Source organism: Artemia sp. Qi Xiang Cuo, chromosome 14 (assembly GCF_049724085.1).
Source record: "Artemia sp. Qi Xiang Cuo chromosome 14, ASM4972408v1, whole genome shotgun sequence".
NCBI lineage: Eukaryota > Metazoa > Arthropoda > Branchiopoda > Anostraca > Artemiidae > Artemia > Artemia sp. Qi Xiang Cuo.
The window spans coordinates 32443245-32469987 of record NC_142807.1 but is presented as its reverse complement, the minus strand read 5'-3'; the positions used below and the strand labels follow the sequence as shown (position 1 = coordinate 32469987).

Here is a 26743-nt window from a genome sequence, read left to right as displayed (position 1 = left end):
TTTTCTTGTAATGTCATTTTAAGAGCCTCTAGAAAAAAGTTTAGCTTTTCTTTCTTTTTTTTTTCTCCAAGCTTCCAACGTTCTTCTTCACTCTTTTTTCCAGCTCTCCCCAGTTCTCGAAATAACTTTCGTATCTTGAAATGACCTCCTTGTTTCATAATAAATGTTTTGATTGATGATGGGGAGAGTACTATACTGCTGAAGAAAGTAGCCTTCCCATGTCCTACTTCCTTTGACAGCATCTGCAATAAAAGTTCAAGTAAGAGACTTGAACTTGAAACATCACACTTGGTAGCCTAAGCCCAGAGCACTACGCCATGAGCCATTACAGAAGTATAGCAATCTAATATTACCTAAGGGCATAGGGACAAAAAAATGCAGACTTCACGATGCTGCCGATTTTTTAATTTTGGAGAGGGGGCTATAAATCTCTAATGAAGGGTTTTTGAAAATGGTGATTCCAGTGGTTTACTTTTCGATCTGAGGCAATTTTCGACAAGTTTCAGGCGTGTCTTTTAATGAAAGAAAAATTTTGGGACTACAAATTAATGTTGAGTTGAAAGTGAATAATAATCAATCACTCCTGGTATTCTTATAGTTGAATATTTTAGCATCAACTTTTTTTAACCAATTTTTTTCTATTTTCGCTTACTATGGCCCGAGGGTTGTTCTTTACTAGGTTGAAGCTACCACTGCAACAATGACATAAGGATTAGGTACGCAAGGGTTCAAAATCAATGGCTACTTTGGCGAAATTAGTAGTCCATTAAGAGCGAGGTGAGAAAAAATGTCGAATCTCGGGAAATGCATGTCTAAAAAACGAATACAAAAAGCGCGGCAACTTAAGTGACTCCTGAAGCAAAGGATATCGATTTTTTTCATTCTGTATTATCTAGAAGACTTGGACACTGTAGCCTCGAAATTATTATGCAGCCTTCAGGACACTAATGGGCACTAACAAATTAAAAAGACTTTTTAGCAGAAGTAATGACATGGCTTGACCTTGCAAAAAGGGACTCTTAGGGACTTGAGAGCTGCTTTAGGGACATTCTCCAGTTTCAAGGACTTTTGGGGACCTGGTGGTAGCCCTGATATATCAAACAGGACAGAAAAATAAAAAGAGAAGGATCTTTTATGTTTTACTATGATTTAACAGGAATTAAGATAAATTGCGGGAATGGCATTGCAGTTTCACCCAGAAGAACCAGAGATGGTACCCTAACTCTATTCCTGTTGTTTTTAAACGGCCTGTCGACAATCTTGCGACTAGACCTTACCATTCTGGGTAAAAATACAACGATTCAACATACAGTGCCTTAATAAGAGAGTTCAAATGAGTACCCCCTGAAGGCTCAAGCTGATTCAGTAAAGAATGGGGATTGGGGAGATAATTTGAATAAAAATTTCAATGAATTCAAAACGAAATAGTTCACGATTTCTAAAACCAGAGCTGTAAAAGACCATCTTGATTTCTTCCTTAAACAAAAGTCAATAATAAGTAAATACTTTTTGTCTTTTAGGGGTGAATTGCGGCCAAACTCAATGAATATGAATATTTACCCAGTGAATATGTGGGCCAAACACCTTAGTGAAGTGAGACCATTTTGGTCTTGGAAGCTAGGAGTTTTTTTCTGATGTAAAAACCTTTACCGAGATGTATCTGTATTTATAACATCTTGTACCAGGCTCCTAATTGAATATATTGGTACTTTTTTTTTTAACGGTGCCCCATAAACCCATATTACTCCTAATCAGCGAGTTTAAAATCGAGAGATCAGGATAACAGCACTTATCAAACATGTTACCACACCCCCTCAGTCGCTACAGAAGCACCTTGAGGTAGAGTCTATGTCGGAGCTTCACTAATATACTCACTATCCTCCATTTGAGAAACTTTTGAAGCTCCTTTATAGCAAAACCAAGTCGACGAGACTTTGTCACCATAGTACTGCTCGGCAGGACTATCTACAGAAGAAAACGCCACCCCAGTATGGACGAAAAGTGAACCTTACTCGATGTACTGTCATTGTGTGAAATGGAATTCCAGTAAAGGTTTTCCTAAAAAGAATATTTTCTTCGTTGGTATAAGAGAAGTTCTGTAAATACTTAAAAAATACCAAGACAGCGGCATTTCGTTAGTTAGTGGTGAAACCTGATAGATATAAAAATAAAAAATATTACGCTAAGAGCTACAGCACAGAAATGTTATGATTTCAAAATTGACGATATTCGACGGGAATAAGAATATAGCCTATTGAGATGTACCAAAATAGCTTAACATTTATTGGGTTAAAAAAAGCATCTTTGTAAAATGGGATATACAATGGTGACAATTCACGAAATGTAGGGAGGGGGCAAAATCTATGTTTAAACTCTATGTAAACAATTTTTTTTTTAATTATTTAAAGAAACAGACCCAAAATGGTATTTGTTGTTTAAATATATATATATATATATATATATATATATATATATATATATATATATATATATTTATATATATAATTTAAATATATATATATATATATATATATATATATATATATATATATATATATATATATATATATATATATATAAAATCCCACTCGAGGAGAAGGGAAAGCATATACCCGACCCCCCAACTCCCAACTCACGCCCATGGGTGTATGAGAACAAGGTTTTATTGAAAAGGGCAGGACTAACAGTTCTGATTTTAGAGAAAGTGACAGGTGCTAATCAAAACTATAATTCAAAAGCAATTTTCTTTCAAAACGCCAGTGAAACGCAGGATTATAAACAGCAATTTGGTTTACATAAACTTACACGTTTTTATATTTAATCCCGCAATCCAAAGTAAGAATCCCGCTAAGAAAAGTCATTAATTTTTTAAATTAAGCTTTCATAAAGAATAAAACAAAGGAAGTATTTAACCAAAGACCGTGTATATGAAGGATAGAAGTTGCACCTTCCGTTATCTTGGAAGATAATGCCACTAAAAAAAATTGACAAAGAACCAGATTTGAAAAATTTAATATCTTTTCGGATTTTACAACAAATATACTATATCAACTACAAAGAATACAACAAGAGATCAGTTCTTTTCTTGGAATGAAATCAAATAATTACATTAAACATACATTCAAGAAATATCCTACAAATGATAAATTACTTTAGTTAGTAAATATCCTATGAAACAGTAACATACATACACACAAGTAAGGATATTTTTTTTTCTTTCGTTTGAATTAAAATTGGTTATACAGACTTTGATCGCGATGTCAACATTAGAGAAATTTGTGTTTTAGGTCATTAACAATGTTTTTAGAATAGAGATATACCTGGGCTTTATATTTTAGAGTTTCGAGTTATTACAAAACGATATCATCTCCACTTCAAATCTTTGTGACTAAAAAAGATTTAGTTTTTTTTTGTTTTTTTTTTGGAAGGGCGACTTGAGGATTGGCGTTTGTGTAGCTGCTACAAGAAAAGAAAATTAGTTAGTTGCCCTTTTTGTAAAAAATGCATTTTCATACACGCTTCACTAGCGAACGCGAACACAATAATAAGAGAAACAGCCCTGAAAATAAGCATGTTGAAAAGATTTCAAATCAACACAGGTGTAAACATGCAGCGGCTCAAACTCGATACAACCATAAATAGAACACAACTCAAGTTGTAACAAACACAAATATTATTTAAGTTTAAAATGTATAAGCATTTTTTTAGCATTTATTAAAATAATGCTAAATCCTTACATTATGTTTCTCTTAGCCTAATGTGTATAAAATACGTAAAGCATGGCAGTTGTATTAAAAACATAAAATATATCTCATTGCTGTAAATAAGAGTTCAAAACAAAAGGGTGTCTTTGCCAAAAGTCATTTTTGCTAAAAAAAAAAAAAAAAAAAACACAACAAGAAAAATAACAAAAACAAAATAAATAAAGTTATTGTCATCGCTTGAAAGGCCCCGTATACTTTATGAGCCACAAAACTTGATCCAACCCCCTTTCCAATAGGCAAAAAAAGCCCTAAGAGTAAAGCCGGTTCTGGGGACTCGGCCACCCCACTAAAATCTCATGATCTACCTGGTCTACCTATGATTTTCTTATAGATACCCTGTTTCTTATAGATCATCAGGATTCTGTCTAATTGGAAGAATCTACCCCCCCCCTCCCCGAAAAAAAATAGTGTCTTACGTGCGAACTTGAAAGGACAGAAATTGTACAAGGTCTTCTTATATTACCTCGAGAAACTAGAGTTATTTAAAAATCTGAGAAATATACTTATTTAAAATCACGATGAACTGAATCAGAAACAGCTAGCAGAATGTCATATTAGAATGACACAAACTGGACAGATATAATTTAATAGTACAATTGCTCAAAGTTGAATATGACCTAGTCTCACCATAAAAATTGAATAAATAAGAGACGCGATAAGGAAAAAATAAATAAAATCCCCATCCCCAAGACATAAATATGAAGGCAAGAGCCCCTGAGGCAAGAGTATTGCCTGTTATGAGTAATTATAGTAGGAAACACAAGTCATATTCCCAGTGCAAATGTTAGGTCTTTTTTATTACATTTTTTCTCTAATTCAATAAATGTTGTCTTTATGCACCATTTTGACAATTTTATAGATAACATTGGTCGTAACGAGTAATAGTTCAATTTTTTTCATAGCCTACCATGAACGTTTTATCAACGACTGTTACCCAGATGATTAATTCACAATCATCTTCCATACGATTGTGACTATGCATAACGATTCAGCATCAAAAGATGACTATATTGTTTTTTCAGAGAATGAAAAGGACAAGGGCAAAAGATAGCCTATATTTAGTTCCATGGGAAAATTACAATGGAGGCAAATTACCTTTGTGGATCCTATTGAAATTAATCATTCTGAAGCTGAACCCTCGAGCAATAGTCATGAAACTTTGTAAGGTAGACGTCTATCTAATCGACATACTTTCTATTTAATAGGTTTTTTTTTTCATTTAAACGTTACAGACAAAACAGTAAAAATTTCAAATTAGGTTGTTTGGCCACTGCTAAACATATGAAACAAAGTGAAACAACGGCTGAGAGTGTTAACATATGCTAAGCAGTACAACCAAAAGAGACAAATCCGAAAGTTTAAAACCAGTAACAGTTTCAATCATTATTGATGAAGTTTCATGTCATTTCCAAATTTTGATACAAGTGGGTCAACAACAAAAATCAATATGACATACCTAAGAAACAAATGCAAGAGAAGAAAAACCAAACAACCAAAAATATTAGTCCAAAACTTCAAAATGTTCGTTAACAAAAATATATAAGCAGAGATTAGAAAACAAAACAACCGATATCTTTGGCTTGGATACTCTAAGGTGTCTGTAAGGTTCTTTTGAAAAAAGGAAAGTAGACTGCTAACACCTAAAAGCACAGCTAGTATTCGCTAAACAAATAATCAACTTCCTTTGACTAGATTGGCCAGTGCACACCTCACCGTATCTTGGCAACGGAAGTCGACTGGTCACTAGAGGATGAACTTGCGCTTGGTTCAGATTCCGATGGACTAGAAATACCTCGCATGTCATCAATCCGGCTTGAGACTAGTCGGCGTGGGCTTCGTGGACTAGACTGAAAATAAAAAGCCATAGGCTACAGAAATGAACAATTATTAATCCAAAATCATTCATAATTTTTGGGCTACAGATACAGGGAAGCTAATTCATGAAAAAACAACAACAAAAAAACAGGTATATTGTTGCAACAAATAGTCCCTGTAATCCCAAAATCAGACAATAAAAACCGAAATGAATATCAGTGGAAAATGAAATGTTAACTGTACCGAGTACTAACAGTTACACATACAAAAAATTGTGACTATTCACAAAAGTTCTCTTTTTGTCCTGTGGGGGTGAAGTGGAATTGATGCTTAGTAATAAGGGACTTGGTGTTCGATCTCATCTGCGGCACTCCGCCGAAGGACCCAAAACCTGATTCTTGCGACGAGATTACCCGAAAGCGTCTCTAATATGATCCCGTCAAGAAAGAAGAAAAAGAGTTCTCTTAAACCCAGGTTCACCAAATGTAAATACCATTACCAAGACTTTTATAGACATTTTTGCATTCAAAGAGTTCAACAGGCTGGTAAAGTAAAGATTACAGTTGTCGAATCATTACCTACCATAAACTTTTACCAATAAGTTTTTCACTAAGTTTATCTTCCATCGACACAATATAATAACACACCCAATAGTGGAGTAAGTGACCTTTAAACCTGGCAAAGAGAGTAAGAATCAGACCAAATGAAACACGTACAAAGGTATATTTCTGGCTACTTAGATAGACAAATAATCATATGAATACACTAACAGGAGTCTGGAAAACTTTCGGTCGTCAAAAGAGTAGTCCAAAACAGGTTGAATAGAAATCCTATATAAAATTTTCAATTGTCCTCTGCTTATATTTCATTATTTTTACCCCTTTTTTAATTTTGATTTTAATGCAAAGGGACAGATACTGCATTAAACTTAAAGAGACTCATGTGGTATTTCACAGCGGTTTTCGTTTGTTGAAGCTTGTGATTCCATACTAGGCAGCATCATGTCGATACGAAGGAAAGGGGCCAAGTAGGCATTTTCCATTTAAAGTATTTTATGGGAGACAAACTTTATAAATATTTCACAGGATTACAGATATGACACTGATATTCCCATAGGGCGTCTGTCCCATTGGGTCAATAATGAAGACACTCCATTCCCGATCCCTCTCTAGTAAACAGTACGAAAGCTTCGTCTCCCATCCCCTTCAGTAAAAGTGCGTGCACTCCGGCTTCAACCGATTTTGGTAATGCTTCTTCCTTGACTTCCTTTGACCAACAATAAGTACACTCCATTTTTGGCCTCCTTTCGTAAACAGCTTGCATGCTCTGTTTCTAACCAATCTCAGCCACTTTTGCGTAAGCTCCGTCTCTAGCAGTTTTTAGCAAACAGTGCGTACGTATGATTCATCTTCAGCCCATTTTGGCCTGAGTCCCTTCGGCCAACACTGCATGCTTTCCACCACCAAAGTCCTCTGAACAGCAGTATCTGCACTCTGCTTTTATCTTACTTGAGTTAATCTGCGTATGCTCTGGCCCTTTTGGTCAAGAATGCATACATTCGGTCTTTGACCTCCTTGTTCACAGTGCGTAGTTCCATCTCCAAGCCTGATTGGTAAATAGTACACAAACTCAATCCCAGACTCCTTTTGGTCAACGTTGCGCATTCTCCGTCTCCGACCATTTTGGTTAGCAGCGGCTACGCCCCTATGTCTAGCTCTATTTAGCCAAAATAATCTAGCTCCACGACTACTTTCCTCTCACTACAGCACCAAGCAACCTGAAGCCAATTGAGTTGCACCCACACCTTCTCCACCCTAATCTGAAGTTCTAGTGCCATTTTAGAAGTCAAAAGTGATCGGAGGGCAACTAACCCCTCCAACCCTCTTGTCCCCAAATGCATCCAATCAAAACTTTGAGAAAGCCATTTTGTTTAAAATAGTCCAAGATCGGACAAAAAAAAAAAAACTCCGGGGTTGACACAACCCCCAAGAACACAGGGACAGTCTGTCATTCGTTCGGAGTTGACCGCATCTCATACCTGGGCCTCATTATCAGCTCCTTTGTCCTATGGACACGAAACACAAGATTCATCAATAAATATAGCAATACAGATCAGGAAATCGTAATGCCATAACTTTTTGCAAACATTGAGAAAACAGCATGTCCCTTGAGGTTCAATATTTTTGTTTGAGTTCTAAAATAAATGTTGATTTTTTTTTTCTTTTCTCGCATAGCTTATACTTACATATTGATTTAATTGTTTTTTTTTGTTAACGTAAATGTTCACTTTTTCTTTATTGCTCTGTTCTTTCTATCCTCCTTCAGATACTTTTTCAAATAAATAAAAAGGAATAAAACTGCATTCGCCGTGCAACTATCCAAAATCAAAATAAGTGACCTATGCATATTCTACAAAGGTTGAACAAGGAATAGCTTGTTGAAAGCAGTGTCATACGAGGATTTTCCATCTACAGATCAAAGACCAAACAGTGTTACATACCTATTTTAAATACAATTCACAAACTGTTTGATTGAAGGACCCTGAGTGGGGGAAATAAGGGGGGAGGACCATGAGACAAAAACCGTAAAACGTTTTATCATTATGAATCATTAAGATTTTAATATGACTGCCCTAAATAAAACCATGTTAAGTACACATCTCACAGATAGTGATTGATTTCACCAAAAGCTTATTCAAAGGTTTACAAATTGCATGTATTTTGAAGTGTTTATAGTGGAAAACTATGAATGGTGAAAGTAGTTTGCCAGTAATTATTTGAAGCATTTGCTTAATGATTCCCTTGAAACTCTCACTAAAAGAGTTTCTGGGAGTCGCTAGGGGTCAACTAACATACAATAGGGTATTATACGCTATGTGACGCATGTCACATGAAAATATATCAGGTCCTTAGAATAATAATTCGGGTTTGCTCAAGAAGCTTTTAATATTATATTTTAACCACCTGAATTTCTTTATACCACCTTACCTTTCCAATATCAATCAATACAAACTGGATATGACTAATAAAACTTCTCAGCCAGGATTAGTAAATATAAAAGCTACGTCAAATAGAACCCAATTTGAACGAAGCAGATAGGCAGAAATTACAATGAACGAAAGGATGAAATCAAAAACGAGCAGATAATACAATGAATGATGAAGTTAAAGTTAAAACGAACAGAAATGACTTCAAATAAGGGCGGTGCAGCCGCCTCTCTAACCCCCAGTAGCCTATGGTGTTAGTTACTCTCACTAAAAGAACATATTATTAAAACTGGAATGGTTGTTCAGCCTAATGATTTCCTATATAATTGAAAGTCATGCTTGAATGGATTAGAAACTCAAGATCTGATGGTGGAATTGTATTATAAGTTGAGGAAAATTTCCCAGTTTCGATGTCACTTCCAATCCTAAGAATATTAACGATTTTTTCAATCGCTGATTCTAATTGATCTTTTCTTATTAATTCGTACTGATACGAAGAATAATATCTCCCATTCACCAATTGTAAAACAATAGGGCCTAGGAGCCACTTAGAGGAACCATTGTATGGCTATGAGATTAAAGAATGATAATGAATTCCATTGTTTATCAGCAATAAGCATATCATCAACATGAGGTACTCTAGAATGTCAAATAAATCAGGAAAAGGTAATTTTTCTAATTTAACGACCATACGGGAAAATACGATAAAATTTTGCAAGGCTTCGTTTACCTATTACCCAATAATCAAATTTACAGGGTATGACAAATACGGATTGAAGGAAAAAAGACTTACATGAGGACTACGAACAAGGCTTGGTGGCTGATTTAACACCAAACTATCAAAACCACCAAGAACACCAGTGGGAAGGATGATTCCACTACCACTCTGATGATGCAATCCTAAAAAAAAAAAAAATTAAAGGCCTGACATTAATTAATACAAGACCCAGCAATACTTATAAAATTGAAATATATTTTAAATGCTTTTAAGAAATAACAAAAATAAAAAGGAAAGCGAAAATAGGATGTTATGCATCTTAAAGCTTTCGTCGCTGGAGAAATCTTTTATTCTACCTAGCTAAACAAACTGCCGGTAATTATCTAACAACTAAGAACAGCAGCACCCCCTCTGGAAACAGATTTTTATGAGATGAGATATACATTTATTAAAAAAGAAAACAAACACTATTCGCCTTTCGCCTGCCACGAATCACGAATTTTGCTACACGAATCAAGCTATACAAAATTAATGCTACTTTCTGCAATCAGTTCCTTGAAACTGAAACAAATTCACTAGATAGGGCAAGAATAGGAATTAATGTGTCACTTTCAAACAAGTATTTTAAAACAATTAGTTTGCAAAAGTCAACACGAGCTTCATAATTAAAAACAGAGTATCACCTTTAAGGTTAACTAAAGAGGTATGTTAAAACTCAAACTCCAAGGTAATGTAAACAGCAAACAAGCAATAAGAGGAGTACAGGGAAAACTTCCTTCAGGTAGCTCGAGCGAGCAATACGCCTGAGCGTTTTTCTCGTCTCCTTGACATACGATGCCATAAGAAGAGAAAAATATTCAGAAGTGCGTTAGAGTTAGGGTGAGTCAAGAATTTCTGGAAACTTCCTGATTTCGACTAAACCTTGCAACTCCCCTGCTTTTCCGCTACCCTCGAACGAAACGTAGCTGAAAAAAAAACAAAAACGAATTGTTGTCTGACAACAATAAAACCCAATCCTTAATGTCTGAATATATAGGCTTCGGCAAATTGAAAGGCGTCATTGCACAACATTAGTTCAACGAGATAGCGGCAAATCTAAAAAAAAAACGTGTTTCAGGTGTGTTTATTTTTACTGTGGAGTAATTTGCTATGGGGAAATTATTTTGGGCATCCAACATGCGGCAACAACAATTTTGATGTAACATTTCTGTTTCCCAACTATTTCTGTAAGTGAGAAAAGGGGATTCCCATAATTTATTTTAGAAAAAAAAAAAATGGATACAGGATGTGTATCCATGTACCAGTTCTCCACCAAATCTCAAGATTTTGATATAATTACCAACAGTTTATTACATATTCTGTATAGTGTGCCTATTTTGACTATTTTTACACTTTGCTTCCCTAGAAACAGAGGACCATTCCAACATAAATCCCTGAATACATGCCAGGGTTATTGGACGTACTTCCAAAACACAGTTCTTGATGCTAGATAAAGCCTTCCATATTACCTCAGCATTTCATATGACACCCTCCCCTAAAGATCCTAGTATGAATCTTTTGGAGGGGTGCCAAGTGGATTTTGAGAGCCTGAGGATAAAGTTTGCTGCCATTTTTGCAGCAAACTTCGCACGGGACTGATAAAGAAGGATGATTGAGCATGAAGAAAGAATGCTTTTGGATCAAAGAATTAATCCCACAAATTTCTAGGACAAAAGGATCGAATCTGATCGAGTTGGTCGCCATAGGGAAGATAAAGTGAGAACTAGATTCCCAGGAGATGAAGAATTGCCAGTTCTCTTGATGATTCCATTTTCAAAGGTGCAGTCAGGATTATGGCGCAGCACTTTCCATTAGAAGATAGGTAACTGCTTTGTTTTTGCTACATTAAGGCTAACCATCCAACCATCGGATCATTTTTTCATTAATAAAATAAAAATAAAAATTCTATTATAAGTAAAGCGCAATAAAGCCTAAAACCAACAGAAATAAATTCACATGGTAAGCCCAAATTATAACACAGAAAGTTTCTGGTGCAATCTGAAACTCAAAACAAACAGGAATTAAATAAGTTATCAAGACACACTTAAGAGTAGCAGAAATTACCTCAAACAAAAGAACATCGACTGCCCTCTCAAGCCCCAAAAATGGTAGTGTTATTTATGGTTCACTGAAATCGATCAACATTACACGCAGTGGGTTTCATTTGGCATAAAAAAAAAGAAAAAAAAAATTCCAGAAAAAGAAATCCCATAAGAATAATTTCTTAAAATAAATACATTTGTGAGTTTCATTTCAGTTTCACTATTTTAGAAGAAAACTCTTTTTTTACTATTTAAATTTTTTTAAACCTCCAGGAAGTCAATTTCGCAATTTTTAAGTCAATATAATTAGCTTACTGAGGGAAAATCTTGAACTGTCAAACCAATAAATACTTTACTAATCGACTTTCTATAAAACCGAAAACCATTGGACTTAAATTGATTACACATCACAATAATAGAAATATGTCGATTGTTTCAAATATGACGATATATAAAAGGATGAACAAAATAAGGTTTGAGCAGTATTTAATTTTTTAATGTTATAATTAAAAAAAATGATATATCAAGAAATAGGGCTAGTTTAAATCTAGCTAGCTTAAATGTAAATCTAGTTTTTATAAGTGACTCATTATAAAATCAGGACTAGTTTACCAGTATAACCCCAAATCATGACTTATTTCGTTTTCTAACGAGTCAGAACATGGCTCATTTTTGTACTGGGCCACCAAAATCCCCAGTTTGGATTAAGCTGTTTTTTTTTTATCCAGTCAGCTTGGTTTTACACTGCGTCATCACAAAATTCCGTACAACATAGGTCATTCCTCAGGCCATTGCTCTTCAATCTGTATATAAACGGCCTTGTCGACATAATCCAATCGACAATCCTCCGTTATACCAATGATATCAAGGTGTATGAGGTGACGCCAAAAAAAGACATTGAAAAACTAGAGGGACGTTCACCGCTTCCGGGAGCGGCTGATGGGAATTAATATAAAAAAAAGGTCACTATTTGAGCCTGGGTGAAAAACAACTGACTTCCTACACATTAAATTCCAAGCACATACAAAAAAGAGAATTAGAGCAAGACCTTGGAATCCTTGTAGACTTCAAAGTATCATTCCTTCTTCCCTATGAAGCAGCAGCAAAGAAAGCTTCCAAGGTTGCTGGACTCCTGAGAAGAAACTTTGGGTTTGACAAATAGTACGGTTTGGCTTGGGGTTTGGTCCATCAAATAGCACGGTCACAGCACCATCCGGCTTTTATATAACAAGGAGCTTGATGCGCAAGGAAGAATAACTAAATCCTCACCAAACCTCTGCAACGTTCCCTATCATGACCACCTCTAGTACCTTAACCTACCGATCCTTGCTTCAAGGTTCATACGGGATGATTTGACAAGAAAGTACAAGCTATTTCATAGAGCGTATGATGTACCTGCGATAAGAAAATAAACTTTGACCAAAATCTCATGTGAGGACACAATTTTAATATCAAAGATGGGCGATTCCATAAAAATATCGGGCGTTGGACTCTGCAAAATCTAATTATTCCTGTGTGGAGCTACTCATCAGCTGTCGATGTCGTGTATCTCACGATTTCAACTTTAAAAACCAATAAGATGCAATATTTAAATTTAAAATGCATTATGTCAAAAATTCCAAAGAGATGTGTTAGTTAAAGGGCTTGAGCCAAAGAGAAGACCGAAGAGAAGTGTTGGTTTTATTTTTGTAATTAATCAAAAAAACTTTTGGCACAAAATAAGTTTTTCCAAAAAAAGTGAAAGAAACTCCATTAAACCAAAAATGAACATAAATAGAATCAAATAATCTACCAAGCATAAAACTACCACAAATCAGTATCAATAAATAAATGAAACCCAAAATAAACAGAATAAAAAGTCAAACTCAAAACGAGCAGATATTAATCTGAGTAGGGTTCTAAATCCTATGCTTTCTAAAAGCCAGAATATAATTTGTACTTTACTGAAAAAAAATTCAAATGAATTTACTGAACAAAATGTGCATTGTCAGTTTAATATACATATGCTGATATTTATTCCTTAAAATCTTAATTAATTTTTGATTTCTTAAAGGTATAAAAGTGAAAACATTTAAAACGATTTTTTTCAGTAAAGTACAAATTATACTCTGGCTTTTAGAAAGCATAGGGTTTAGAACCCTACTCAGAATAATTATTAACTCCAGAACTTTCATCTACGTTGAACAAAAAGGCTATCTCAAAATTTTGATGGGATGTGTTTGGGGAAATGGTGGGCGTGAGAGGGGGGTTAGTTGCCCTCGAATCACTTTCGACTATTAAAAAGGGCACAAGCACTTTCAATTTCCAATCGAATGAGCCCTTTTTGAAGTCTCTATGAAAACGCTTTCTATAAAACCTTATATGCCCCGGGGTATAATTTCCAGCCCTTGGACTGAGGGCTCTTAGGGGGTTATCATCCTCCAAGACCTAATTTCCAGAACTTTTAATAGGTTGAACAAAATGAATATCTCAAAATTTTGATTGTATGTGTTTGGGGAAATGGTGGACGTGAGAGGGGGGTTAGTTGCCCTCCATTTACTTTCAAATATTAAAGAGAACATTAGCTCTTTCAATTTCCAGTCGAGTTGGCCATGTTTGAAGTTTTACGACAACGCTTTCTATAAGAAACCTTATATGCCCCTAGGGCATAACTTACAACCCTTGCCCTGAGGGGTGTAGGGGGATTTTCATCCGCAAAGACACAATTTCCGGACCTTTAAACTACGTTGAACAAAATGTCTATCCCAAAATTTTGATTGGATGTGTTTGGATTAATGGTGGGCGTGGAAGGGGTATTAGTTGCCTTCCAATCACTTTCGACTATTAAAATGGACACTAGCCATTTCAATTTCCAACCAAATGAGTCCTTTTTGAAGTTTCTACGAAAACACTTTCTATAAAAAACTTTATATGCACCCAGGGCATAACTTACAACCCTTGCCCTAAGGGGTTTGGGGGGTTGTCATCCTCAAAGACCTAATTTCCAGAACTTTCAACTATGTTGAAAAAAATGGCTTTCTCAAACTTTTGATTGTATGTGTTTGGGGAAATGCTGGGCGTCAGAGGGGGGTTAGGTGCCCTCCAATTACTTTCGACTATTGAACAGGGCATTCCAATTTTTAATCGAATGAGCCCCTTTCAAAGTTTCTACTATAACTCCTTCGATACGAAGTGCCCTGGCCAAAACCAGAAAAAAACAATTAATGAATAATACATTGTGCCAACATCGGTCTTTACTTAGGCAGCGCTATTGCGCTGCCTATGATTAGAGGCTTATTAGCCTTATTTATGCAATACATTATTATTATTGTTGCATCCAGGACTTGACTAATTTTTATGCTGAATCAGTACGTCGCTCAATTTGCACTGATTTAGGGATGGTCTAGGAGTGTTCAGGGGCAAGAAATGGGTGTGAGGTAGTAGCTAGTTATCAAATCACTATTGGCCAGTAAAAAAGGTACCAACCACCCTTTCTACGCGAAGTACAAAGACACGTTACTCTTTATTAAGTTAATGTTACTGTGTTAGCTCTGGCATCCATTAGATCTACTTGAAGGAATAGGAATTCCTTTGTAGGGTCTTTCATCTTTGAGACGGCTAAATGGGCTGTTGTGTCGCCAGCAAAAGATGTGGAGACAAGGATATAAATGAGCAAAAGGATGTGACTCATAATACTACACAGGGGAACTTCGTCGTCTTTAAATTTGCCAACCGTCGAAGACCGTCTTCCCTGAACGATTTGCAAAGGATATTTAAACCCAACCTTAGAGTTGACTGAAGGTTCTACACGGTTTTGAGCTTCTTTAGCATGCCTCTATTCCAGACTCCATCATAAGCCCTCGAAATGTAGAATAAGACCAGCCTTATTTTATATCCACGTAACAGAAGTTCGACCCACTACTGACGCTTAACTATGAGCCAGTTAATTATGTACAGTTTCTGTCAAATTTCATATTGTGCATTAGGACGGCTCCTCATTAGCCAATGAAATTTATTCCTGGATTTCTTACTCGCGATACAGACTGAAAACAACTATGACTTCGACTTGGGAAGTACATAATAAAAAAAAAGAAAAAAAAGCACAAAACTTACCCGAAGAAGAAAACGGCGAGGTCACACTTCTAGGCCGGTAATCTGTTCTGTCTGGTTCTAAATTTGAGTCATCTAAAAAAAAAGAACATTTACAGAACAGGAATAGATTTTGCACGAATTCCGAGAAAAATCTAGAAATTGGAAAATAGGAGTAAAGACAAAATTAAGCATACATCCAATGTAAGCAACTTGTGGAGCCATCAAATTGCTTTTATAGTATATATATCTCCTTTGTTCGTTCAAAGTAATTGCTGTTAGTTTTATAACATAATTCTTTGTGCTCTTTAAGGTTTTAGTATCGCTCTTTACACTCTATTTAAGATTTTTTTTTTTTTGAAAAATTTTACAAAATCAATTTCTGCTCATTTTTAAATTGAGATAGTTTCATAATGTGTTAATCGTAGGAATATCTGTAATGTTTTTTTTTTAAAAGTTTCTGTTTAAACAATGAAATGTTCCATCCTTTCGCTAAAAGATTCTTTTCTCGATCTATTTTTTTTATATCTGTTAGTATGTATGAATAAATACATGTCTAGGTCATTTACAAAAAGACTGGTAATATCTTATCTTAAAAACTTATTTTGTGACTTCTAAATGACCCCCGTATTTTATGGGATTAATCTTAACAGGGACGAGGGAAATTATAAAATAAATCCCCTTTTTAATAGTTTAACTAAAAAAACAAGTTACAGCTCTGTATAATGGTAATATTGAAGAAGAAAGAGAAATTTCATAAAATCAACACAAAAAACTTGAACTTGTCTAATATTAATTTAAAAAAAGTAAGTTATTTTCAACTTAAAGTAAGGAGCAACATTAAAACCTAAAACGAACTGAAATTATTCCGTATACTGGGGCCAACCCATTCCTCAACCATCGTTCTTTACACTAAAGTCTTTCCTAAAGTCTTTAAGTTCTTTAAAAATACCTCTCATTCAAATTCAACAGCTCTTTCAAATTCACGCAGTTTTTCTTGAAGAATTGTAATAGAAAGTCAAACTTTAGCATAAAGACTGAGGATCGAGGAACTTACAGTCCTTTCCCCAGAGCCCCAGGGACAATTCTTGGGCATGATGTCATCCCCAAAGGCACAGTTGTTGGACCTTAAAAGTACGATGAATCAGACGTATCTCAAAATTTTGATCGAATCTCTTTGACGAAAAAGGGGCGTGGGAGAGGGGCTAGTTGTCCTCCAGTCTATTTGGTCCTTTAAAAAAGGTACTAGAACTTTTGATTTCTATTTGAATAAGCCCTCTATCGGTCTTCTCGTACCATAGGTTCAATCCGATAACCTCTGAAAAAAAAATGTTCTTGATTTTTATGATTTTGAGCTTCACTAGAAAACAATATTGTTTATTATTCACAGTTTACCTTAGGAAATATCCTTTGATTTAATCTCTTTCGTAATGCTGTGATAACCTAACAAATGTTTTTAGAAATATCTGTATAAAACAGACGCAGTTGAAGGAGGGCTACAGCACCCTTGTTATAAAACTCATGATTTCTTCCCAGAATTTCGTTATGGAACAGTTATGGTAATTACGTAACGCTCATATTAGTCCTTTTTTCTTCAGATTTTTGTGAGTTCTTCTCCGTCCGAGATAATTTTTAAGTGATATGTGAATTTTAATACAAGATATTTTGCCTTCGACTCACCACACATTCAGAAAGGATCTGCCGGTGCTGAAAGTTTAGCTACAATATAGGACGAAATTCTATTCTTAACTAATTATCTTTATTTATGTGAGTTACATAATAATTGTTCTTTCCTTATTTCACTCAAACTGCTCAAACACACTATTTTGCAATAAAAACAAAAAAGCTTGATACAACAACATTTTAAAGGAAATTTCAGAGCTTTCAATGTGTTAAGATAAATTCTACCATAAAATTAAAGTAAATTGATACAAATACAGCTAAATCACAACGTTTTCATTCAACTCGAGAAACAGCAAAACCAGGTCATCTTACATGGCAAAAAAAGTACTTAGTGACCAGTTTTTAGAGCTTCCAATTTGATTATATGACTTCAATAGATTTAACGTATCATTCCCTCTTTATCCAAGCTCTTTGGTTACGAATAGTTAAAAATGTTATTTATGATGGGTCAAAACATCACAATAAAAAAAATCTTGCTTATAGGTGTTTTGGTGCTTGTAATTTAATCCCATGACTTCAAACGATTTGACGCGTCATTCCGTCTTTATCCAAGCTCTTTGCTTACAAATATCTAGATAATGATATTTCTGATAGGTTAAAAAGTCATTAACAAAAATCTTAATTACAGGTATTTTCATTTAATTTTTTCATCGCTACTACGCCTATTCTGTTAATATACAAGCTTGGCACTGAGAAGTGATGATATATGACTAAATTCCACTTCCAACTTACCATCTTATTACATTTAATTTTGCTTATTACAGGAAGAGTGACAGAAAGACATAAAAAAGACACTGAACAGGTGTGGTCACAGTATACAGCCTTGCATGACGCCAGAGGAGATTAAACATTCATCTGAAAGGCCATCCACAGTGGCCGCAGAAAGACCATATGACGGATCATACATCTGAAATGGAGTGACAAACTCTCAATTGTCACTACAACTTTATCTGGGAAACCATAGGACTTAAGAATGGCATACAAGATTTTCCGAAGATATAGGTAAAATGCTTGCCGAAAGCCCATAAAAAGTATATATGTTTCTATGCTGAGTTAGATGAATCACTCCATAAGATGCCCAACAGTGAAGATCTGGCCATTAGTCAAGCGTCCAGTAGAAAGCCAGTTCCATATTCATGCGAAACTGAGGCTGTGAGGGTTTTGATTCTCCGTAGAAGGAACTCAGGCAATATTCGATTTTGGCGGCTAGTGAGGGTAATGGGCCGGTTAAAAAAAATTGGACTAAAAAGACACAAATAACATACGACAATTTAAAATCAAACCAAACAATAATTTTAGGAATAAGACTTAGTGACGAGGTCAAAACTCAACTCTTTATAAACAAAGTGATTTATAATCGACCTAGTACATGTATCCACATAAGTGGCTTAGATGAACTAAATTAGTCCTCAGGATACAAGGACATCGAATCCCTAGTTTTACAAATCAGTGCACAGGGTGGCTTCCTCAGATGTTCCTAAACCAGAAGCTCTAAGCACGATACGATGAAGAAGAACAGTTCGTCTGTAAATCGACTGATGGCAGCTTAACACCGTCCAAGTTTGCAGAAGTACGAGGATTATTATATATATATATATATATATATATATATATATATATATATATATATATATATATATATATATATATATATATATATATATATATATATATATATATATATATATATATATATATGTACATACATATAGATAAAAGAAAAAAAAATGACATACCATTCAGCTCTTTAACAAGACTCGCCATAGCAGAGGTGACCGTGTCAGCAGCAGCTAAAAGATCTTTCTTCCTAGTTTTCGGGCTAGCTACTACTTGACTGTCTGGATAATTCAATGTGCCGTATGGTGTCGTAGGAGCTGAACGAGAATTTGATGCTTTCGGAGTTTCCGTTGTCAGAGACCTTGTCATTAAATTCGAAGAACTTCGCATGCTAGCTTGCTGATTCTACAGATGTTAAGGTAAATTCAACTTGAGGTAAATCTTAACATTAATAAAATTCTACGCAAGCTTCAAATTGATCTAAATAAAATTATAAAAGGAACAGAAGTTTAGATTTAACGATGGTTGTGACCATATAGCCAAGAACAGCACTCAAAATATAGTATGAAAAAATATTATTTGGTTTTTATTTTGGTTTTATTATTTGGTTCAAACCAAAATATTTGGTTTGGCACCAAATACTTAACTAGCCAAGATTGAAGTTAGTCACTTGAGAGCCATTAGTATGAGAAGCTGGGCTTGATTTTATTTTTCTTAATTTAATTTGACCAATAAATCAGCTGCAGTCCAGTTTTGATAAAAAACTAAACTATTTTTTGAATAGTTTTACTAGTATGCATGTATTTCACAAGTTTTACCTAACATAAGAATACTATAAAAGAGCTTATGGTAGACGCTCCACCGTGCCGGGTAAAGAAAGTAAAGCGTCGAAACCCATTTAGGCAGGTGGTATTCTTCTGATGAACCCTAATGAAAGGTTACTACTTGGAAATATTTCGTTAGATTTTAGGTACTTTTCCTTGTAAATTCACAACGGCTTACATTTATTAATGACTTCGTTGCATGGATTTGGACATTTTGATTTGGTTGACGGTTCGGTTATACTGTTTTGTCCTGGGTAATTGGACTGATGAGTAAGGTTAACACTTCGTTCAAGTGCTTATTAATCCCAATTGCTGGATTAGGATGACAGTTCTTTTTTTCTTCTCTCTCCCCCCCCTTTTTTTTGCCAAGTAAGCACCTCTAAAACATTATATAGTACCGGAAGCCTGGGCTCCGCCCGGGCCCCGGCACGCTTGTATAGATTTGATTCTCTAATCTTTATTAGTATAATCTAAGAAATGCTGGCTTGAATTCAATTCCTCCTTCCTGTTAATGCAACAAAGAATCATCCATTTTATAGGATTTGTTTTCTCCTCGGACTCATTGTGATTCTCACTGTTGCTTCTCTTCTAACAACATATTCCGTTTACGATTTGACGTGATCATCCCTGTCATTTCTTTTCTAACGGCAGATTTCATTTACGATTCGACTTAATCATCCCTGCCATTTCTCTTCTAACAGCAGATTTTGTAGTCCATTATTTTCATTTAAAATTCGTAGTGATACTTATTGTCGCATGACTTGCAACCAATATCTCGTTTTCGCTTCATTTTCGTGCATCATTAGATCAGACATTTTTCTATGCCTATTCCTTTAGCTGTTTGGATTCATTCAAAACCATTTTCAAGAAAAAAAAATTACGCATACCTACATACATAAATAAATATACAGTTATCCGTTTAAAGGGAGCATAAATATATTCATAATTCTTCAGTTTTAAGTCACGAGGCGTCAAAAAAGCAATCTCAATTGAGTTTAGAAATTATGGCGTGAATTCAATTCCTCCCTCTTGTTAATGTATCAAATAATCATCCATTTTATAGGATTTTTCTCGTTTCAGGACTCGTTGTGATGTTGGTTGTCACATGTTTTCTAGCCGCAGATCTCGTATGCGCTTCATTTTCTTGCATCATTACTTCCTAATTTTTTCATGTCTTTTACTTTGGCTGCTCAGATTCATTCAAATTAATGTATAATTTCCCGTGACATCATAGATACCAAAAATACTTTTTTTTCACCTTTCCCCCAGTCGTCAAATTTTGGCTTTAATTGTGTTGTTATATAATTCCGCTCAAGCACGCTAAACTAACACGTTCCTTCATTCTATCATAATTTTGCTTTGTCTTCTAACAGCAGATTTCGTTTTGCAATTCAATGTGATTTTTGCTATTCCTTGTTCCATGCCTTTTTCTTTAGCTGTTCAGAGTCATTTGTCATCATGTGTAATTTTGCAATCATCATAGATACAAAAAACGATACGACCCATCCTGGGGAAAAATGAAGAAATTTATTGTCACGAATTGTACATAAATATGACGTCATTCACATGATTTTTTCAAAAATAAGGCTCTAATTGATTTATCAAACTCGTGACTGATCTAGATCGTTTTTGCCAGGCGAGAACATCTCAGGGTGCCAATAAAAAAAAAAAAAAAAAAAAAAAAAAAAAAATGAAACAACCCAAAGAAGAATTACTAATCTATTACCATGTTCAAAGTTTACGTTGACTGGAATAAACAGTGCAAGACAAACAGAATAGAAAAAAAAACATGAGACAATGAAATGGAACAGGGACAAAAAAGAACAGAATCAAAATAGAACAACGTTAAACCAGAAAAGGAATAAATATAGTAATTTTAAAAACTGAATAAGGTCACAGTTGATGGTTTTTTATACATTTGAATTGATGAATTTCATTTTGAAACTGAAAAAATATACAGAATAATAAAGCTCATATTTACCAACGTAACGGAAACACTTATAGGATATAAGTGTTTGTGCACAATAATAGACCTGACAGGGGCCAAAAAAGGAAAAAAGGATGCTGTTCTAGAAATAACATTGGCCGTCACAGATATGGATTTGGAAATTTTCCTAAAAGGAGAAGTTATATATGATGACATGACACTTCTTAAAGCTCCAAATATGCTCTTTCATATTCACTTTGTTAATTTACTGTTACATATTTAACTTGTTTAAATACTGTTATTGAAAAAGAGAGAGAGAGGAATAAATATGAGAATATATTTATCATAATGAAAGGCTTAATTCATGAGCTAATTTCAGAGAAGGTACTTGATAATTACTTTCTTATGATATATAGGCTACACTATTGAAAAAAGTCATTTTCAATGCAACACAAATATATAGAAAATGTTTTTTTTTTCTATTAATGTTTTGTAATAATGTAATGTTTTACTTTTATTCCGTTATTTTGCAAATGTTCTTTTATCCAAAGTCTATTCTATCACTGTTCGTTTTCATTCCTGTTTTAACTTGTTCAGTTGTGTCATGGAGCCAAAAATTGATTCCCCAATTGAACAAGAAAAACAAAGAGTAGGATCGAATTGGTCAGGGGTAAGACGAAAAAAAAAAAAAAAAAAAAAAAAAAAAATTGCGAAAAAAGAACATGGGTGAGACAGAACGTGCAAAAAAAAACAAGGACAAAACATAAACCATTCAAATATTATGATTTTCCCAATAATGTGAACTACGCATTATGCGAAATTACTTGTATAATAATACAAAAATATATGCAAAATGGATAAAAAAACAAACCAAAAACTAATGATGAACTATAATTACATCCACGATACAAACTTACCATGCTCTTCCAGTTGTTATTCATTATGTTATTCTATAGTACTATGCTAATCACGCTAAGAGAAATCTCACAAAAATCTCTCACTCTAAGAAATTCCGATTTTTTTTTGGAAAATACCTTATTCTATTTGCGATTCAGAATCAGGGAACCCATTATTTGAATTTGTGTCGTAGTTACTATCTTCCTGAAGTTCAAGTGGCTACATGGGTAAGAAGTTCTTCAACATTATATCGTCATGCGCAAACCTCAAACATGTATTTGACTGTTCTTATTGTGCTCCAAGTTCTCTGACGGGTTTATATCAACTAAGTTTAAATCGGACGCGCAAATTTCTTTCATAAAGGGTAGGAAAAAATAAGCCAAAACAGAGAAACTAAAAATCTTCTCCGCAAAAACATTTCTACGTCACAAAGTAGGTGATGCAAATTTATTAAGATATTTCATAATGATAGCCGTATAATTCACCTAAGAACTGCATTTGTTACATGTTTTTCTAGTTTCAAACCTAAAATACAATTTTCTTTTGAAAGGCTCCACAAATCTTATTCTGACTTACCTACAAAATGACAAAAATATCAAGTAACCCCAATTGTTTTGGGCATGACAATATATTATGCAGTAGGTGAACCCAGATTAACATGTCACAAGTTCCGTTTTGTAGTCAACACAACAGCGTTGACTTATTAAAGAGTGATGCGTCACCCATTTATTATATGTCCCTTATGTGTCGCCATATAGCCTCAATAGTCATGAAAAGTGTGGGAGGGCTCATCAAATTTCCTTAGAGTCATGCCTCGCCTATCCCCAAATTCGCAAATTTAGGCATAGTACGAGTATATCTCTTATGTATATCTCGTATGTATATCTCTTTTGAATCAGGATCATTCTGGGGTTATTTAAGTAGTTGTTCAAAACGAATAGAAGTTTCCCATTAAAAATAGTCAAGATAAAAGTGTAACTGTCTAAATGAAAATGCATTAACGGATATAGCATTTGCAATACAGAATTTCAAAGCAAAACACATTTGCTATGTGTTAAACCAATTGTGGACACGGCACACGTTGTCAAAATCAGAATCAGGCAAGGATTTGTAATCTGTGTAATTTCACCCTATGAAGGATTCTTGGCCTTACGCTTACTCAAACACCAGCCCTCCCGCTTATCTCTTCCACCTCTTATTTTACAGAAGTTGCAATCTAGAACTGTTTTTGACTTATGATCATTCACAAACTAATTAGAGAAATGATAATCTACCATTAAAACCATAGTAAACCATAGTAACCATAGTAAATCAGGTTTTATTATATATGGTAGATCACCAAATTTTTACCCTTGGGTTCTGGATTTGCAAATGGAGAATTATGTAATTAAGCGTACAAATACTATACGATACCTTGGTGTTATTGTGGATGAATGCCTTAGTTTTAAAAGTCATGTTTCTTTTATTAGTAGTAAGATTGCAAGAAATGTTGGAATGATGAGAAAGTTAAAAAATATTTTCCATGATTCTATTTTGAGATTGATTTATTTTTTGTTAGTTCACCCGTATTTAATATATTGCGTGAGTATATGGTCTAGCACATTTTCAGTGCATTTGCAGCAGTTACGTGTGATACAAAATATGGCACTGCGAGTGTTGTCCGGAGATAATCGGAGAACTTCGGTGAGATCCCAATATGTACAGTTAAATATTATCCCTGTGTCAGGTCTTGGGAAATTTTACCATGGGTTATTTATGTTTAAGTATTTTTCTAATTTGGTTCCCAAGTGTTTTTTAAATTTATTTATTTCTGGTGATGATATACACAATTATCCTACTCGTCATGCTAGAGATATACGGACACCTCAAGTTACTAGTACTAGATCGCTATTTTCAATACGTCATGTGGGGCCAGTTGTCTGGAATAATTTGCCTGTTTCTTTAAAAAGTTCAGTGAATCTATGTGAGTTCCGTCGGGACCTTAAAACCCTTTGTCTCCATAGGTATGAATTTGTATGAATTTGTTTAAAGGGTGGTATAGTTGAGTCACTCTCAGGTTTGCCCGGAACCCGTTTTTCCCGTTTTTCCTATATATTTTTATTTTTTTTTATTTTGTTTATTTATTATTTATGGGATGGCGGCGGGAAGTTTTGGAGTATGTGAAGTATTGATTTTTCGTTATTGCGACCAGGAGCCGAGTGAGTGTAGGATTTTCATTTTTTCTTCTTTTTTTCTTTCTTTCCTCTTTTTATCGTTTTTTCTCTTCTTTCTCTTTATTATGTTATTATAATTGTTAATTTTAAGAGGGTAAATACTTCCGAACAAGAGTTAGCTTATGGAAGGTCATTTGTTTTTTGCGTTGTGTTGTTTTTGGAATAAACCCTTATCTTATCTTAAAAAAAGAATAGTATTCTCGTCACTTAACTTTTCTTTTTAAGCCCATTCATTTCAAATCCAAGCAACGAAATATTGCTGACCAAGTAAAGAGCTAAGCGTCTCCCTTGCATTGATTGGCACGAAATAAAAAAACGTTATAGAAATTAACTTAGTTTCCAGTAAAACCCCATTTTTTTTAGCCTTTTGGGCGTTTGAGGGATAACAGCAGTACCCTTATTTGAGATAATTTTTGTCCGTTTTGGGTAGCTTCCTTGTTCGTTTTAATTCATGCTCGTTTTGGCTTTCAAATTCCTTCTTAAAATTTTTTGAAAATTTTTGTTTTGAATAAAAGTTAATTGGAACATAGAATAAATATGTTTTCCCTTTTTGTAGCAGTTTGAGCCAAAATGGATTTCACGATTCAAATCTATTAAAAAAAAAAAAAAAAAAAAAAATAAAAAAAAAAAAAAAAAAACCAGCTCTTTTACATGACTAGTAGTTGTAGAGTAAAATTTTTCATTGATTACAAAGCGAATCATTTGCATCGAGGTTACAATGTGTTACTAACACAGATTCCTTTTTTATTACTAAAAGAGCAATTCAACAGCACTTCACTCACCTTTAGAACAGTCATTAAACATTCTAGCTGTCCCATCAACTGCTTACGTTGCTCTTGAAGCTTGAATAAGCGGCTCTCAAGGTCAGACTTGCGCTGTCGCAGGCTATGTAATTCTGTTACCAGAATAGGATTGGCGTCCCCACAGGAAGAGCCATCACTACTGCTTCCAACTAAACTCGAACTAGCTGCAGCTTCCAGCTCTTGTTGCTTTCTATAAAAAAGCAACATATTTTCGAATATACGAGGAGAAAAAACAAATCAAAACAAGAAACATCAAGAAACAAATATTCTTCTAAAGGTAACACAACAATTAATACAACTAAAAGTACACAAAATACTTTATAAGAATAAGTAGGCAACTAAAACACTTTTAAGAGAGGAGGTAAAATAAGTAAATAATGATATTTGCTTTTGCTTATTCAAGCCAAACACCGAAGCTAAAAAATGGTCAAACCCTCGCATAGACCAATAAGGTCGGTTTAGTTACGGGTGTTAGTGAACTTGTGCCCAGTCCTTCTACTTTCATTATTTAAAATTCATTGGAAAATTTTTTGGGACCTCTTGAGGTCATAATTTTTGTTAATAATTTTGGAGCCCACACTGCCTTTTCATGCCGATAAATAAAAGTTCAAATAGGGATAAAATCCTTTAAATTGACAGTGATAACTTTCACAAACAGTGATAAAATTTCACAAAAAAATACTAGATATTACGGTCACATATGCACTGACCTTCATCATTTGTAAAAGTGTTTTATATTAAAGTAGTATATAGTATATATAGTATATAGTAGTAAAACTGTTTCTGTCTAGATCATACTTAGCAACGACTATAAATACAGAAAGAAAATATAGCATCATGTTAAAACTGTTTTACTACTGATGACAGTCACTACATATGTGACCGAAATATCTAGTATTTTTTGTGAAATTTTATCGCTGTTTGTGAAAGGTTTTTTATGGAAGGGAGGCTTATACAAAACTTCAGAGGGCTCATTTGATTGGACATTAAAAGTTCTAGTTCACTACTGAAGAGTCAAAAGTGATCGGAGGGCAGATAGCCCTCCCCGCCCTTTTATCCAAATGCATCAGATAAAAATTTTGAGGTAGACATTTTTTTTAAATATTTTTATATACTAGCCCATAACAACTAAAACCACTTTCTAAAAAGGATTTTATCCTTATTTGAACTTTTATTTATCGTAATTTTTGTTACGAGATGTTAAGGTCTTTTTATTTGCGAAGATAAAAAACAAGTCTGACGATTATAAACTCAACCTCTTAATAGATTAAAGAATCTACAAGAAACATTACGTTGCATTTTTGTCAGAATAGGAAGGTTATTAGCATGGATTTGAGATGTATTGCCTCTTAAAAGCGTAATAACTGCTAATGCTAACTCTTACGTACTAAAATATTTTGTAGTTAT

The 26743-nt window shown here is 34.3% G+C and overlaps 1 protein-coding gene across 2 annotated transcripts in view; it reads right to left on the bottom strand.

The window, feature by feature from the left end:
* The window catches only part of LOC148944376 (dystrobrevin alpha-like), an 84592-nt gene that overhangs the window by 279 nt on the left and 57570 nt on the right, over positions 1–26743 (bottom strand). Inside the window, exons 11-15 of one of the 2 annotated variants that reach the window (XM_089099822.1) lie at positions 25316–25526; positions 18852–19077; positions 15457–15528; positions 9359–9465; positions 1–242 (exon numbers count right to left, since the gene is read on the bottom strand). The exon at positions 1–242 is cut by the window's left edge and continues 279 nt beyond it. In XM_089099822.1, the coding sequence (XP_088955948.1) occupies positions 1–242; positions 9359–9465; positions 15457–15528; positions 18852–19077; positions 25316–25526 (858 nt within the window). Of the gene's footprint in view, positions 243–2996; positions 5612–9358; positions 9466–15456; positions 15529–18851; positions 19078–25315; positions 25527–26743 lie in introns of those variants that run through there. The other variant, XM_089099824.1, reaches the window with a different exon arrangement.